Source organism: Pan troglodytes, chromosome 7 (genome assembly GCF_028858775.2).
Source record: "Pan troglodytes isolate AG18354 chromosome 7, NHGRI_mPanTro3-v2.0_pri, whole genome shotgun sequence".
Lineage (NCBI taxonomy): Eukaryota > Metazoa > Chordata > Mammalia > Primates > Hominidae > Pan > Pan troglodytes.
The window spans coordinates 51321351-51336844 of record NC_072405.2 but is presented as its reverse complement, the minus strand read 5'-3'; the positions used below and the strand labels follow the sequence as shown (position 1 = coordinate 51336844).

At 38.4% G+C, this 15494-nt stretch overlaps 1 protein-coding gene across 11 annotated transcripts in view; it reads right to left on the bottom strand.

Annotated features, from left to right (window-relative positions):
• Positions 1-376: 376 nt before the first annotated feature.
• The window catches only part of HOOK3 (hook microtubule tethering protein 3), a 134001-nt gene continuing 118883 nt past the window's right edge, over positions 377-15494 (bottom strand). For 8 of the 11 annotated variants that reach the window (XM_054656702.2, XM_054656704.2, XM_063816322.1 and 5 more), the window contains one exon: positions 11131-12554. In XM_054656702.2, coding sequence (XP_054512677.1) covers positions 12414-12554 — 141 coding nt within the window. In that variant the 3' untranslated portion in view covers positions 11131-12413. Of the gene's footprint in view, positions 3492-11130; positions 12555-15494 lie in introns of those variants that run through there. The other 3 variants (XM_063816319.1, XM_063816321.1, XM_063816323.1) reach the window with 1 other exon arrangement.

Below are 15494 nucleotides of genomic sequence, written 5' to 3'. Positions count from 1 at the left end.
TTTTTAGTAGAGACAGGGTTTCACCACATTGGCCAGGCTGGTCTTGAACTCCTGACCTCAGGTAATCCGCCAGCCTCGGCCTCCCAAAGTGTTGGGATTACAGGCATGAACCACCGCACCTGGCCAATTGTATTTTTAGTAGAGACAGGGTTTCACCGTGTTGGCCAGGCTGGTCTTGAACTACTGACCTCAGGTGATCTGCCTGTCTTGGCTTCCCAAAGTGCTGGGATTACAGGCCTGTGCCACCGCTCCCAGCCAGTGACATAATCTTTAAATTGATAGGACATAATGGCAAGTCTCAAAGGTGAGTGGAAGAATATCACCAATTATGAAGTATATTTGTCAGAGTTTAAGAGCAGAAAAAAGAAATCTAGGCTGAATTTTTATACAAGTCTTTATTTACAACTTGTTTAACAACTGTACACTTTTTGCAGCCTTGAAAACATTTTTGTACTTGAATGGGAAAATATAGTTTGACCAAATCTTAACTTTATTCTTCATATACATATACATATATTATATGCATACATATAAACACATACATATAATTAATACCGTAACAAGTTGGCAGTCGTAAAATTAAAATGAGTAAATGATATCAAAAGGAAATACAAGATTTCAAAAACACTAAAAATCCATCTTCTGGTGGTTTCCTGGACTTTATGTTTTTGTGATTTTAGTTGAAATTTCTTACTGAGGCTCTTTAACAAGTCATTCACCTCAGAAAAACAGCCAGAAAACCCACCAATCTCAACACATAGTAAATGGTTGGAAAACTCAGTAAACAGGTGGAAAAATGCTTGGACATCATTATGTACAACACTGCTAAATCTGTATTTCATTTTTGAAGTGAGAAGTTCCAAGTCTGATGTGGACATTGTTTTTGGATTATAATGACAAAGAATGAAATTGTGAAAAATGTAAATTCAATACTCAATCAGAAATAAGAATATACCTAGCAATATCCTTTTTGCAAAGACTAAAATGCAAGGTGGATTACTACAATGTCAAATATGAAACTAACAACAATTCACAGAACAATCAATAGTACTTAAGACATGAATATAAGGCTTCAGAGTTGGGGCTGTACTCAATACAACTCCAGCTCCAATGTACTAAGGTTTCATCCAGCTCATCTAAAAAGTTTTAAAAATACTACAGGGGGAAAAAAAAGCCTCTTTCTACCCCCAAGTTTTTTGATATAATTTATTAATCAAACTAAGGCAAATTATTATTAGATATGTTTGAATTTTACTATTCATTTCATAATCAAAAATTGAGTGTTGTAAATGGGGGGCAATTGTCAAAACATGAAAACTGCAAAACAAGATAAGCCTAGAAATTATTTTCTAAGTACAAAGCATTCTGAATTACACAGAACCTGTAAACAGCAAAGTTCATGACAGCGACGATATTTTAGTGCGTTTGAATTATAAATAACTAAGGCTGTTAAAAAATAAAAGATTTGGGCTGGGCGCAGTGGCTCATGCCTGTAATCCCAGCACTTCGGGAGGCCAATGCGGGCAGATCACGAGATCAAGAGATCGAGATCATCCTGGCCAACAAGGTGAAACCCCGTCTCTACTAAAAATACAAAAATTAGCTGGATGTGGTGGCATGTGCCTGCAGTCCCAGTTACTTGGGAGGCTGAGGCAGGAGAATAGCTTGAACCCGGGAGGCGGAGGTTGCAGTGAGGCGAGATCGTGCCACTGCTCCAGCCTGGTGACAGAGCAAGACTCCGTCTCAAAAATAAATAAATAAATAAATAAAAGATTGCTGTTAAAGACATTAAAAGGCCCCAAATCACTGATAGGCATTTGTGTACAGTCATTTCTTGTATTTAGAGTAAAATGCTATTTCTTATTTCAAGCATATTGAAAACGTCCCTTAACTAATATGAATCGCTACAGAACACATACTAAAGTAGGTCACCAAGAAGATAATAAACTGAAGTCACACCACTTACTCATCTGTACTTGAACTACAATAAGAATTTCATCATAACTTGCTTGGAATTCGACACTGCTGGATCAAGTCTGTTGCTTGATTACAAAAATTTAAAGAGAAAGAAGAAAGCATCAAGATTTCGTAACAAAATAATTCTAAGCACCAAGCTGACTCAAAAGGATTATGGTTAGTCCCTTATTTCCATTAAAAAATTTAGACATGTTACTATAGATCCATTTAGTTATGTTAAGCACTTTAGTAGCAGGCCAAGTAAATTAATACATATTTTTAAATGTTTTCATTAGCTAAGTCACTGGAATAGTAAATGCCTTATACATAAAACTTAATTTGATTCATAATACAAGTTAATAAGAGCAGGAAGTTATGAAGATGAAAAAATTGTTTGCATCTTGATGTACCTTTGAGGTGGACTTTCAGGGGAAATGTTTAAGGGACAGAAACAAAAAAAAACTGTTGGCAATGTTCATTAGATCTATATAAATTTAAAAGGAAGGATATCATTAAATCTATCAATCTTTATTTGAAATAAGCATTCATATGAATTTGCCTGATAAACGTTAACTATATAACATCAATTTATATTATATTTCTTTTAGAGACAGGGGTCTTGCTTTGCCACCCAGGCTGGAGTGCAGTCAGGTGTGATCAGACCTTACTGCAGCCTGAACCTCCTGGGCTTAAGCGATGCTCCTGCCTCGACCTCTGGAGTAGCTGGGACTACAGGCATGAGCTACCATGCCCAGCTAATATCAATTTTAAAAGAGTTTACATAAAAAGGGAAAAAACACTGAAGATATTAAGAAATGATTTATAAAATGATTTTATCACTTGAAAAATAAAGTATTGAGAATCTGTTCTTAGAAAAATATATACTGAAGACTAGCTTAAAGGAATGGGGTTTTGATTTTTTCCAAGGTCTTTAAAAAGGATTAGTATTAATTTTTATAAGAGAAAAACTTTCTCTAAGTATGGTGGTAAAGTCTCAGAGTTGTCTTAAGTTACTTCACTGCCTTTATTTTGTCCTTATTTTCTCTCTGGGCAATAAAAGTGCTGTTGAATAGCATTTTTGGCAATACTGGAAATGTTCTATACCTGTACTGTCTGATAGGTAACTACTATCCACATGTGACTGTGGAACACTTGAAATGTGGCTAGGCCACTGAGAAACTATAGTTTTAATTTTACCTAATTTTAACTGTCACATGTGGCTACTGAATAATCTACTCTTGTCTAGGTTAACAAGAAGACAATGGAAGTTAAGATACTTAGAGACTTAATCATTCAACAATTAATTAGTGGAAGATATTCAGAACATTGTATTTCGTCCTTATGTGTTATGTTTCACTTTTAATTTTCTAATTTGGGAGAGAAAAAAAGCAGTCCTTTCCCTCAAAGGCCAGGGTCTAGACTTCTCTATTCCAGCGTTGCTCTCTTCTAGATGAGCTTCTCATGCAAAGCACGTCAGTAGAACAGGGGGTAAGGTAGAAGAGAAACGTTTTGTACTTTAAAAGCATGTCTCTCATCTACAAACAGAACAAAACAAATGACAGAATGTTCTCATAAGCAAATCTCTCTATTCTTTGGCAGTAATTGTGTCTATATTTATGTAACATAATAAACAAGTATTTCAGTATTTTTGAACTATGATTTGAATTTTAATATACTCAAGTTACAAATGTAGAAGTCCTGGCTCCTAAAGAAAGTCTCTCGGTAGACAAGTTGAAAACTTTGCTATATATGAATGTAAGAAAATGGCCAAGTTCACTGGGCATGGTGGCTCACGCCTATAATCCCAGCACTTTGGGAGGCCGAGGCGGGTGGATTACCTGAGGTCAGGAGTTCAAAACCAGCCTAGCCAATATGGCGAAACCCTGTCTTTACTAAAAATACAAAAATTAGTTGGGCGTGGTGGTGGGCACCTGTAATCCTAACTACTTGGGAGGCTGAGGTGGGAGAATCACTTGAAACCGGGAGGTGGAGGCTGCAGTGAGCTGAGATTGTGCCATTGCACTCCAGCCTGGGCAACAGAGTGAGACTCAGAGTGAGACTCCATCTCAAAAGAAAAAAAAAGAAAAAAGAAAACAGCTGAGTTCATAAAACCTATCTGTTACAGGGGAACTCAGAATGCTTTTGCAGCGTGCCATCTTTAGTGCCTGCCTTTCCAGTCACCTCTTCCCCACCATTTTCCTGATCCTCCAACTTGACAGCTCCCAGAACTCGGCTTTCCTGTCTTTTAGGTACATGCAGTGACGGAGGCACTGCTGAAGTTAGGGGCAATCTGCAGGTTTGTGTTTCAGGAGGCAGGCAAACCAAAGGTAAGAACATCTTCTGATTAACTGTAAGATGGGATAATTTTTATGAATACAACTTCAGAAAGCATCAAGTTTCATGGGTGTTTGCGTTTGAAAGGATTTGGCTTCTAAGTATTACATTATAAAAGAGTCTTCTTAAGGAGACATGTAAAAAGTAACTCATATCCAGTAGTTCCAAGCCAGCTTCCAACAGATTTCTAGACTTAGATCTTTAGATTCCTGACTCTAAGATAACAGAAAATGCCAGAAAGGTAGAGGGGAAGAGGGAAAATAATGATCTAATATTAGTAAAGTGCTACAAATTTTGCAGTAAAATATACTACAGAAATGACTAGAAGTAACAGTAAATAATATTAAGATACTATATAAAGACTATATATTAAGACACTAAATAAAATACACACACTATAGAATGTACACGGAGTAATCACTACCCATGGGTTGACAAATACACCAGAATAAACATGAGTCCTTTTTATTAATTTTACAACATAACTGCTAAAGTAATTATTTTCCTTCATCAAGCTAGTTACCACTCAAGTGATAACGCCTACCTGGAAGTCTCCCATGTTAAAGCCTCAACATGCTTTGGTAGTCTTCTTTCTCTCAAGTAGGAGTTGCTTTTCTCATGATACCTAATTCTTCCTCTAAGCTCTAAGTAGATATAATTCGGATTTGATAGTCCCATGGGCCCAAACTTTGAGGCCGTGGACACCTCTGATTTCACCTTTATCAGGTAAATAATGGCACAATGTTGAATATACTTTAAAAATGTCTACTTTTGCCTTCATTTAAAACAAAACTGTGTGGGGTTACTGTGTGTAAGTAAGAAGGACATAAAATTGAGCCTATGGCTTGCAAACTAGATAAAGCAGATCTAGATAACACCAAGTTGGTCACGATTTTCAGCCACCGCAGATTTCTTCTCATCTCATCAAATCATAGGATCCTTGGCGACCTAAAATCACTTTCTCAGCTTTAGTAATAGCCAAACAGTCTCAAAATGAAAATAAGTGTTTTTCCCTTTACTAATAAACATATACAACTACATTATGCACCTAGTTAATACTCAATGAAGGGAAGGACAATTAGAAAATAAATTAGATATTTGTTTACTCTTTTACTGAATAATCATGTAATACAGAGGATTTTAGGCAAACTATTGCTTTGGGAACATCTGTTTAGATAATGCAAGTTTTCATTGTATTAGGACTTCCCTCTGCCTGCATATTTGTTTATAATTAGGCTATTTCTTATCCCAATGATCCACTCCACTTTCTAGGAATGAATTTGCCTTAATAGCCTTCCATTATGTTCTTAGGTTTCTATACTCATGCAAACACACACAGCATGCAAACCGAGTCTTACAGAGTATTACTGGAAATTATAAGAAAACAGAAAACTTCTGAAGAGACATCAAGTAATTCCTGATCTATATCTATATATTTATCTATCATAGGAAAACATTTATAACCCCCCACAATCACCAAAACTCATATACTTGCCATAATTAGGTACAGGTCTCTTGTTTCTCAAACAAATGTCCCTTTCTCTATCATTTCAGTCAATGTGGAGAATCCAAGGATGCTCATGTTTTAAGTCAACATGAATTAAATGTTTTATAAGTTTCTATAGTCACATAGATAATACATGTGAAATGGTTTGATAAAAGGCTATTTAAAAAATAAAATCATCTATACATACTTCCCCAGAAAATCATCAGTGATTTAAAAGAGATGGGTGCCACCCCATTTGTGCTGCCCCTTGTTTTCTAGAAAGGAAGCTAAATATTAATACTTCGGTAATTTGAGGGATTGGGTGGAAATTAGCTCTGTTAGCATATTATGTTATGTTTTTTAGGCTTCTGGGAACTGAACAGCATTTGCTGCAAAACTTTAGACCACTTCTGTGCTAAAACTGGACAATAAAACATTTTCAACAAAAGGAACATACACCAATTATTATTTAAATATTCTTTATAGATAGAAAATAAAAAATTAGACGACAGATACATTGAGAATAGCCTTCCTCGTAGAAAAAACTTCATGATATAAAACATTCAAATCATTATTATAGTTATCAAGAATAAGCTCTGAAACCTCCTTCTAAATGTAATGAAACTAGGTTGGATAATTACCAAAAGAAACTGCCATTTTGACAGAATGATAGGAAGAGAGGTTATCCTTATTGAATGGAAAATCCTTCTAATTTATAAAAATGAAAAAATAGAAAAAATGATAAAATAATTTTCAAAGATTCTGACATCCCATTTTATTTTGCTCAGAATAGTCTTTCATCCTACTGTATGGTATTACACAGGCTTCACTGTTAAGAAGTACAATGCTACATCAGTTTGACGGCCACTGCTAGGCAAAGAATCCCTTCATAATATAAGAATAAAAACTCAAAATATTCTTCTACAGTTTCATGAACAGACAACAAAAAGCACTTTGTCTTCATGTTATTTTGCCCTCAGCAAAAAGCAAGATACCAAGCACTTTCCTCTCACTTTAGAAACAAAGATGTTCTTATCCACGTGGCTGGAAACTAGCTCGGTTTCCACTAGCTGTGGGTTGTGGATGCTTTCTCAGATAAATCACACATGATTCAACTGGGGATAACTGGAGTTATCCTGGACTCAGAGATCTAGATAATAGGAGACTAAATGCAGAGTTAAGAGAATTTTTAAAAGTAATTTAGATTTTTGTTTCAAGATAATTCTTATATTGGGATAAAGACTTCCAAGTTTTTAACATGCTGTTATCATTAAAACAACAGGTGAATTTTTGTGAGGGAGCAGGAGAGGCTGAAAAATATTTCAAACAATTACTTAGCAAACGAGAATAAACCAAACTGCTACTTTCGAAAAGGAAATAGGAGGCTGGGGCAGTAACACACGCCTGTAATCCCAGCACTTTGGGAGGCCAAGGTGGACGGATCACCTGAGGTCAGGAGTTAGAGACCAGCCTGGCCAACATGGTGAAACCCCGTCTCTTTGTATTTTGTAAAAATACAAAAATTAGCTGGGCGTGGTGGCAGATGCCTGTAATCCTAGCTACTAGGGAGGATGAGGCAGGAGAATCGCTTGAACCTGGTAGGCAGAGTTTGCAGTCAGCCAGGATCGTGCCTCTGCACTCCAGCCTGGGGGAGGGGAGGGGAAGGGAAGGGAAGGAAGAAAGGAAGGAGAAAAGAAAAGAAAAGAAAAAAGAAAAGAAGGGAAGGAAGGAAGGAAGGAGGAAGGAAGGAGAGATAGCAAAGTGGCTCATCAATAAAATGTATATTTTCTTCAACCTAGCTCATCTTTCACTTAACACTCACTCACTACTGATCTATTTGCACAGCACGGATTTTCATTCTTCTGTGAGAACTACTGGAATATACAGGCTGATGTTTCTTTCTTTTTTTTTTTTTTTTGAGATGGAGTCTCACTCTGTGGCCCAGGCTGGAGTGCAGTGGCACAATCTCGGCTTACTGCAACCTCCACCTCCTGGGTTCACATGATTCTCCTGCCTCAGCCTCCCAAGTAGCTGGGATCACAGGCGCCTGCCACCATGCCTGGCTAATACTGTATTTTTAGTAGAGATGGGGTTTCACCATATTAGCCAGGCTGGTCTTGAACTCCTGACCTCAGGTGATCCGCCTGCCTTGGCCTCCCAAAGTGCTGGGATTACAGGCGTGAGCCACCGCACCTGGCCACAGGCTGATGTTTCTGACTGGATAACATTTAGCTTAATTTTGTACAGTTGAGCTTTTATTATATTAACAATAAAACATCAACAAAATTACAGACAGCAATTTCATCCTTATTATAGTCTAATAATCTAATTAAAACACTTAGGTTAAGGATGTCTAATAGAAATGTCAATCTTGGTAAATTTTGGAACACGGGGTCTTTAGGGACTTTTTTCTGCATTACTATCAAATAGACAAATGGTAAAAGATATGACGGAGTTTTTCAAAGTTCTTTAAAAATATGTACAATTGTATACTTGATTCTCTTTTCAGATATTATACACTACTATATTTTCTGGATTACAAACTTCTGAAATACACACTGTGGAACATAAATGCTAGGTTTTAATATTCTTTAGTTCTTTACTTTGTATTTTCTCACCCTGGTTAGAAGGAAAACAGAAAATGATCTTCCTGTTGATAAGACTTCAGACACTGTGGTGACAGTGTGCTCCAACCCAACACAGCAACCCTGTACTTGCTCCATGCTGGTGCCTGGACAAGCTCCACTGCACAAGCCAACGTGTCCCCAGGAAGGTGCTGTATGCGAGAGTTTGTAAAAATACAGCACAGCATCACTCACGATGAGGCAAAGCTCCTAGTGACTTTAAATTTCCAGATAGACCATACAACATCACGAATCTCCTGAGGAATCATTAATCATTACTAGAGAAACAGAAACGTCATAAACCCTGTCCAAAGCTGGACACCAGACATGGAGTTGCCACCGTTAGAGCTAAATTTTATTCTTGGCTTTCTGATACCTAAAGTATATTCAGAAGTTTTTTTTTTTTTTTTTACAACAGCCTGTTTTGTTTTTAAACATCATAAAATGTTTAGAAATATAATTTCTCCTATGTAATGAAACTAATATACTGAATTTTATAGGTACAGTAAAGGAGAATGAAAATTATAAATGTAGGCCGGGCGCGGTGGCTCACGCCTGTAATCCCAGCACTCTGGGAGGCTGAGGCGGGTGGATCACGAGGTCAGGAGATCGAGACCATCCTGGCTAACATGGTGAAACCCCGTCTCTACTAAAAAATACAAAAAATTAGTCGGGCGTAGTGGCGGGCGCCTGTAGTCCCCTCTACTCAGGAGGCTGAGGCAGGAGAATGGCATGAACCCGGGAGGCGGAGCTTGCAGTGAGCCGAGATCGCGCCACTGCACTCCAGCCTGGGTGACAGAGCGAGACGTCATCTCACAAAAAAAAAAAAAAAAAAAATATATATATATATATATAAATGTAAACATCAAAATAATAGCATACAACAGATGCTGAAGAAAAGTCAGAAGTACGACTGGGCGCGGTGGCTTGTGCCTGTAATCTCAGCACTTTGGGAGGCCGAGGTGGGTAGATCACGAGGTCAGGAGTTTGAGACCAGCCTGGCCAACATGGTGAAACACCATCTCTACTAAATTACAAAAATTAGCCAGCCATGGTGGTGGGCACCTGTAATCCCAGCTACTCTGGAGGCTGAGGCAGGAGAATTGCTTGAACCCGGGAGGCAGAGGCTGCAGTGAGCCGAGATCGTGCCACGGCACTACAGCCTGGGTGACGGAACGAGGCTCCGTCTCGGGGGAAAAAAAAAGTCAGAAGTAAAACTCCCCTCTAAAAGCCTGGGGCCTTTCCAACCCAGATAGAGAAAAAATATCTGGGTAGGTGGATGGGTAGGAGATTAGGACTGGGGCTGTAAATAGAAAATGAAAATGAAAACCTCTCATCTCACAGAACAAAATTCATTCAGTGAGTAGTTCACAGACTGTTTTTTCTGTTTGTTTGTTTGTTTTCTTGCGACGGAGTTTCGCTCTTGTCGCCAGGCTGGGGTGCAATGGCGCCATCTTGGCTCACTGCAATCTCTGTCTCCCAGGTTCAAGCAATTCTCCTGCCTCACCCTCCCAAGTAGCTGGGACTACAGGCACACACCACCATGCCTGGCTAATTGTTTGTATTTTTAGTAGAGACGGAGTTTCACCATGTTGGACAGGCTGGTCTGGAAGTCCTGACCTCAGATGAGGTGCCTGTCTCGGCCTCCCAAAGTGCTGGGATTATACGCATGAGCCACTGCACCTGGCTCTTGTTTTCATCCATCATATTCTGCAGGTACAATTTTCCCAAAATTTTAACTTACCAAGGTTAGTGCTCATATTCCAATTTGATTGATTGATTGATTGACTGATTGAGACAGAGTCTCACTCTGTCGCCCAGGCTGGAATGCAGTGGTGCGATCTCAGCTCACTGCAGTCTCTGGCTCCTGAGTTCAAGTGACTCTCCTGCCTCAGCCTCCCAAGTAGCTGGGATTACAGCCACATGCCACCATGCCCAGCTAATTTTTGTAATTTAGTAGAGATGGGGTTTCACCATGTTGGCCAGGCTGGTCTCAAACTCCTGACCTCAAGTGATCCACCCCCACCTAGGTCTCCCAAATGGTGAGATTGCAGGCGTGAGGCACCACGTCTGGCCCCAATTTGCTTTAAAAATAGTTGGATCCTCAGGCTATTTGTGAAACACGGGTAGAGGTAAGAACTGTCTGAAAGTTTTTAATCTTTTACTTTGGAAACTTTGCAGTTGATCAGGTCTGCGTAGCCTCCTGAAGCCCTACAGCAGTTCTACTCATGGCTATCTCCATTTATCCCTAACTTTTGCTGCTTTGTGGTCTTGTCAGGCAGAAGCATTCATGCTGTGCTCAGACTTCTGTACTTAATGTAAAAAATTAGCACAATGTATGGCTCCAGTTCTGTGTATACTCTAATATCTTTCTTCAACTACGGCTTCTGAGGACAAACAAATACTACTGATTTTCAGGTCATCTTTCTTATTAAAAAGAAAGAAAGAATTTAAAAATCAAACACTTGAATATAGTTGCTGAAAATTCTTAATTACATTTAGCTTGATTTGAGGTTACTTATTCGTATTTAACATGAAGAACTAAATGAAACCTGAACTTGCAAATAGCAAGTACATAAGAAAACATCCTCCTGTATTAAGTGACCTAACCTAAAAATAAACAAAAAAACCATGACCTAATTTCAGAAATGTTTTGCTTTCAAAAAATGGGCTATGTTGCAAGAAAAAAGACTTAAATATAATTTGGGACCAAATACATAAGTCAATATGGAAAGTTAGAAGGCATTTCATTTATAAATGAATGATATTTCACACTTATATAGCACCTTATATATACAAAGTGCTTTACAATGATTACTCGACAGCCCATTCATCAATGTAAATAAATGTGGTTTACAATCTGTTAACAAATGTAAGCACTTTGAGGCAACCAAATATCCAAGAAAATCTATTTAGTAACAAATTCCTGGACTAGCAGATAGATGTGAGAAAAAACGTAAAGAGATCTGCCATAATATAACATACAAGAAGTTACTAACGTTAGTGACTGATATTAAGATATCAAGTGTTAGGAATTGTTAAAAAATGGAAGGGTTTATATTAAAGAACAAGTAAAACAAATGGGGCATAAGTCAACAAACAGCCCAAAAATAAGACTACCAATAACTTGTACATATATGAAAGATAACTCTTTTAGATGTGGAAAGCAACTGAAGGTATGTCAACCACATTGTTAGAAAATGATCCTCAGTTACTAAGATATTCCAAAAGAACAAGAAATTAATGCAGTGCCTAATTTTTTTTCTTTTGTAATTTATCCCAAAATAACCTCACCAAACATTCACTTCTGCCAGCAAACAAGATAGCAGGAAATAATGAAATTTTATGTATTTATGTTTTAAAAATAGTCTCCAAATCTTTGGACAAATTTAATTTCCTATAAAACAATGTGAAAACTCATTTTTTCCTCAAATAATTCTACCAGGTGCCTTAGGGAAGATGTGATTAGCACCTCTGCCAATGTATTCACGTCTTTGCAAAAAGAACACTTGTCAACCATTTTGTATAGTAAATATGCAAGTTATTTGAACTGTACTTGGAAAACAATTGAAAACACAGATTAATACATCATAAAAAGATTAATTCCCTTTAAACAAAGACATTCTTAGAAAGCATGGTAACACACAGGCACAATAAAGAATATAAATTGTATATCAATTATTGGCAGAAAATCTAATTCATTACAAAGCCTATACCTTTGAAGAAGAGGACATTTTCATACAAAGAAAAGTATTACACTATTATACAACATTTTTAATTGAACATGTACAAATTTTTGGCACATCAAAAATAACTGAAAGGACTACAAAATAAAAACCAAAGAAACTAAAACAAAGATACAGGAGAGAGAAAAAGTCCTCAAAATGAGAAACACTAAGTATTGACATAGAAGAGAAACAAAAAATAAGCTGGCTGAGTTTCCTGAAATGTTCTTGTGTGTAACAGAAGTATGTTGTGGGTGCAGGTGTCTGTGATTGAGCGGCACAACTTCTCTACCTTGCTGTGGCCGGCTGCACGTGGCCTGGGTATGATCTTCTGCTGCTGGTCGCTTGCCTCTGCCTCGCCAGAAACGACTGCCCTGAGCCTGTGCTTGCCAGTCTATCTTCAGCTGCCTTTTTATGCAGGGTCATTCCCTGCAACATTAAAACAAAAAAAGGAATCAATGAAAAAATAGTGGAACATACTTCACAAAAGAAAATTTCATCATGCAGAATTTGTTACAGTGTATCATAAAGCACAATTAGGAATGTTAATACTATTCACTATAGATTAAAATCTCATAGAGGCATTTTAGTTCCCATAATTAGGCACAAATTTTCTTTTGGAAAAATTCAGGCTTAATTGTCTGATTTTACAATAAACAATACAGCAGATGATAGAGACAGACATTACCCATACTCAATCATACTTCCTTTCAAATTAAATGTAGAAAGTGATTTTTTTCCAAGGAAAAGAGTATGATTGGTAGCAGTTGATTCACTCAGGTGGTAGAAATCACAGGGTTTATTTAGAATGAAAAACACAAATGCTTGTGTTGTTTCTTAAGGTAGAACGCCACACTAGGTACTGTACATACCAGCATGCTGTTTTTCTTCACTTCAAGGCAGATTTGTATTCTCAAACAAATTAAGAAAACTTCCTGACAGTCCACAACAGAGGGCCCAAATGAGAGAAGGGGGTCTTTCTTGAAGACAGGAGAAGGATCGCCTACTAACTTAGAAGGGAAAGGAGGCAACTGCTGGACCCAGAGCACCTTAACAGGAGGGAGGAAACCTCCAGGGCACTCCCTGACTGCGGAGGAATGACAAGAATATGATAATGACACTACTTACTAAAGGCAGAAGTCTATGAGTAGATCAGGAAAAAAGCAGTTTTTTGGTACTCATTTAATAAGACAATGAAGAATCCTAGCCAGAGAAACATTAAGAACTGAGTAGTGGCTCATGCCTGTAACCCCAGCACTTTGGGAGGCTAAGGTGGGAAGATCACTTGAGGCTAGAAGCTCAAGACCAGCCTTAGCAAAATAACAAGAAACCCCCTCTCTAAAATAATAAAAAAATTAGCTGGGCATGATGGCATGCCCATAGTCTCAGCTACTTGGAAGGCTGAGGTGGGAGGCTCGCTTGAGCCCAGGAGGTTGAGGCTGCAGTGAGCCGTGATTACACCACCGCACTGTAGCATGGGAACAGTGCGAGAACTTGGCTCAAAAACGATAACAACAACAACAAAAATGAAAGAACTGAGAGCTGCTGTTTAATCTCACCAATGACTGAATGCAAGTAAACTGCTGGGCATAAGCAGAAGCTGGCAGCAAGGAAGAAAAAAGCAATCAAGAGGCAAAAGGAGAGCCAGGTGGAAAAGCCAAACTACGGGATGCAGTGAAGGATGTGCAGAAGACAGAAGGCTGGAAGATACATCACTAGCTGGTTTCTAGGGAAAACAGGTCATGGCTTTGCATTGTTTTATCTTTTTTCATTTTTTTTTTTAGACGGAGTCTTGCCATGTTGCCCAGGCTGGTCTCGAACTCCTGGGTTCAAGAGATCCTCCCACCTTGGCCACTCAAAGTACTGGAATTACAGGCGTGAGCCCATGCGCCCAACCTCAGCTTTGCATTTTTAATACAATTTCAGTCTATCCTATCAACCCAAATACATAATATTTTCCAAATAAGAAAAATCTAAAATATGTTTTTAAACTCAACTTGAAATCAGAGAATTTAAAGTTTTGAATAAAACTGACAAATATTTATTGGTAATCTTTAACTTATACATTTGGCTACATATATTAAAAATTTGTATTTTATTTAAATATTCTCATTTTTCCACTTTCACATTTCAAGCAATTTATTCAAATTCTTCACATAGGTTAAAGACCTCAGTCTATTGCAAGGGCATTCTCTGAGCTACTTAATACCTCTTCCCAGCACTCATCATTTCCATTTCCATTTAAGTTACCTGAGAAGCAGAACTTTCTGAATGTAAGCATGATGGTTTACTTATCTGAACATAACTTCTGGGAGTCTATTTGGAGTTATTCCTTCACTCTCTGAAGAGTTAAAAATTAGGACTATTCTGGCCGGGCGCGGTGGCTCATGCCTGTAATCCCAGCACTTTGGGAGGCCGAGGAGGGTGGATCATGAAGTCAGGAGATTGAGACCATCCTGGCTAAAACGGTGAAACCCTGTTTCTACTAAACAAAATACAAAAAATTAGCCAGGCGTGATGTCGGGTGCCTGTAGTCCCAGCTACTCGGGAGGCTGAGGCAAGAGGATGGCGTGAACCCAGGAGTCGGAGCTTATAGTGAGCCGAGATTGTGCCACTGCACTCCAGCCTGGGCGACAGAGAAAGACTCCATTTAAAAAAAAAAAAAAAAATTAGGACTATTCTTTAGTACCGCTTCACAGAATAAATCATTCTGGCTCCATAAGAAACAAAATATGTGAAGTCATAAAAATCAATCCAGAATATGAGATTATTGGGCTTGGTGGGGTGGCTCATGCCTGTAATCCAGCACTTTGGGAGGCTGAGGCGGGTGAATCACGAGGTCAGGAATTCAAGAACAGCCTGGCCAAGATGGTGAAACCCTGTCTCTACTAAAAATACAAAAATTAGCCAGGCGTGGTGGCAGGCGCCTATAACCCCAGTTACTCGGGAGGCTAAGGCAGAGACTTGCTTGAACCCGGGAGGCGGAGGTTGCAGTGAGCCAAGATTGCACCACTGCACTCCAGCCTGGGTGACAAAGTGAGACTCCGTCTCAAAAAATAATAATAGTAATATGAAATTATTAATAAGGCCTAAAATGCAGAGCTCCTAGATTGCTAACACTAAGCTTCCAGGAGGACAGGGAAGAGACAGAATAGTTTAAAAGTCAGGACTAATTCCCAGAGAATTTCTTTAAATATATAGTTTTATTTTTTCTATTTTTTGAATTTTAATTTTCAAGAAATCTGTATTTGTTTGTTTGTTTTCTGAGACGGAGTCTCGCTCTGTCGTCAAGGCTGGAGGGCAGTGGTGTGATCTCGGCTCACTGCAACCTCCACCTCCTGGGTTCAGGCGATTCTCCTGCCTCAGCCT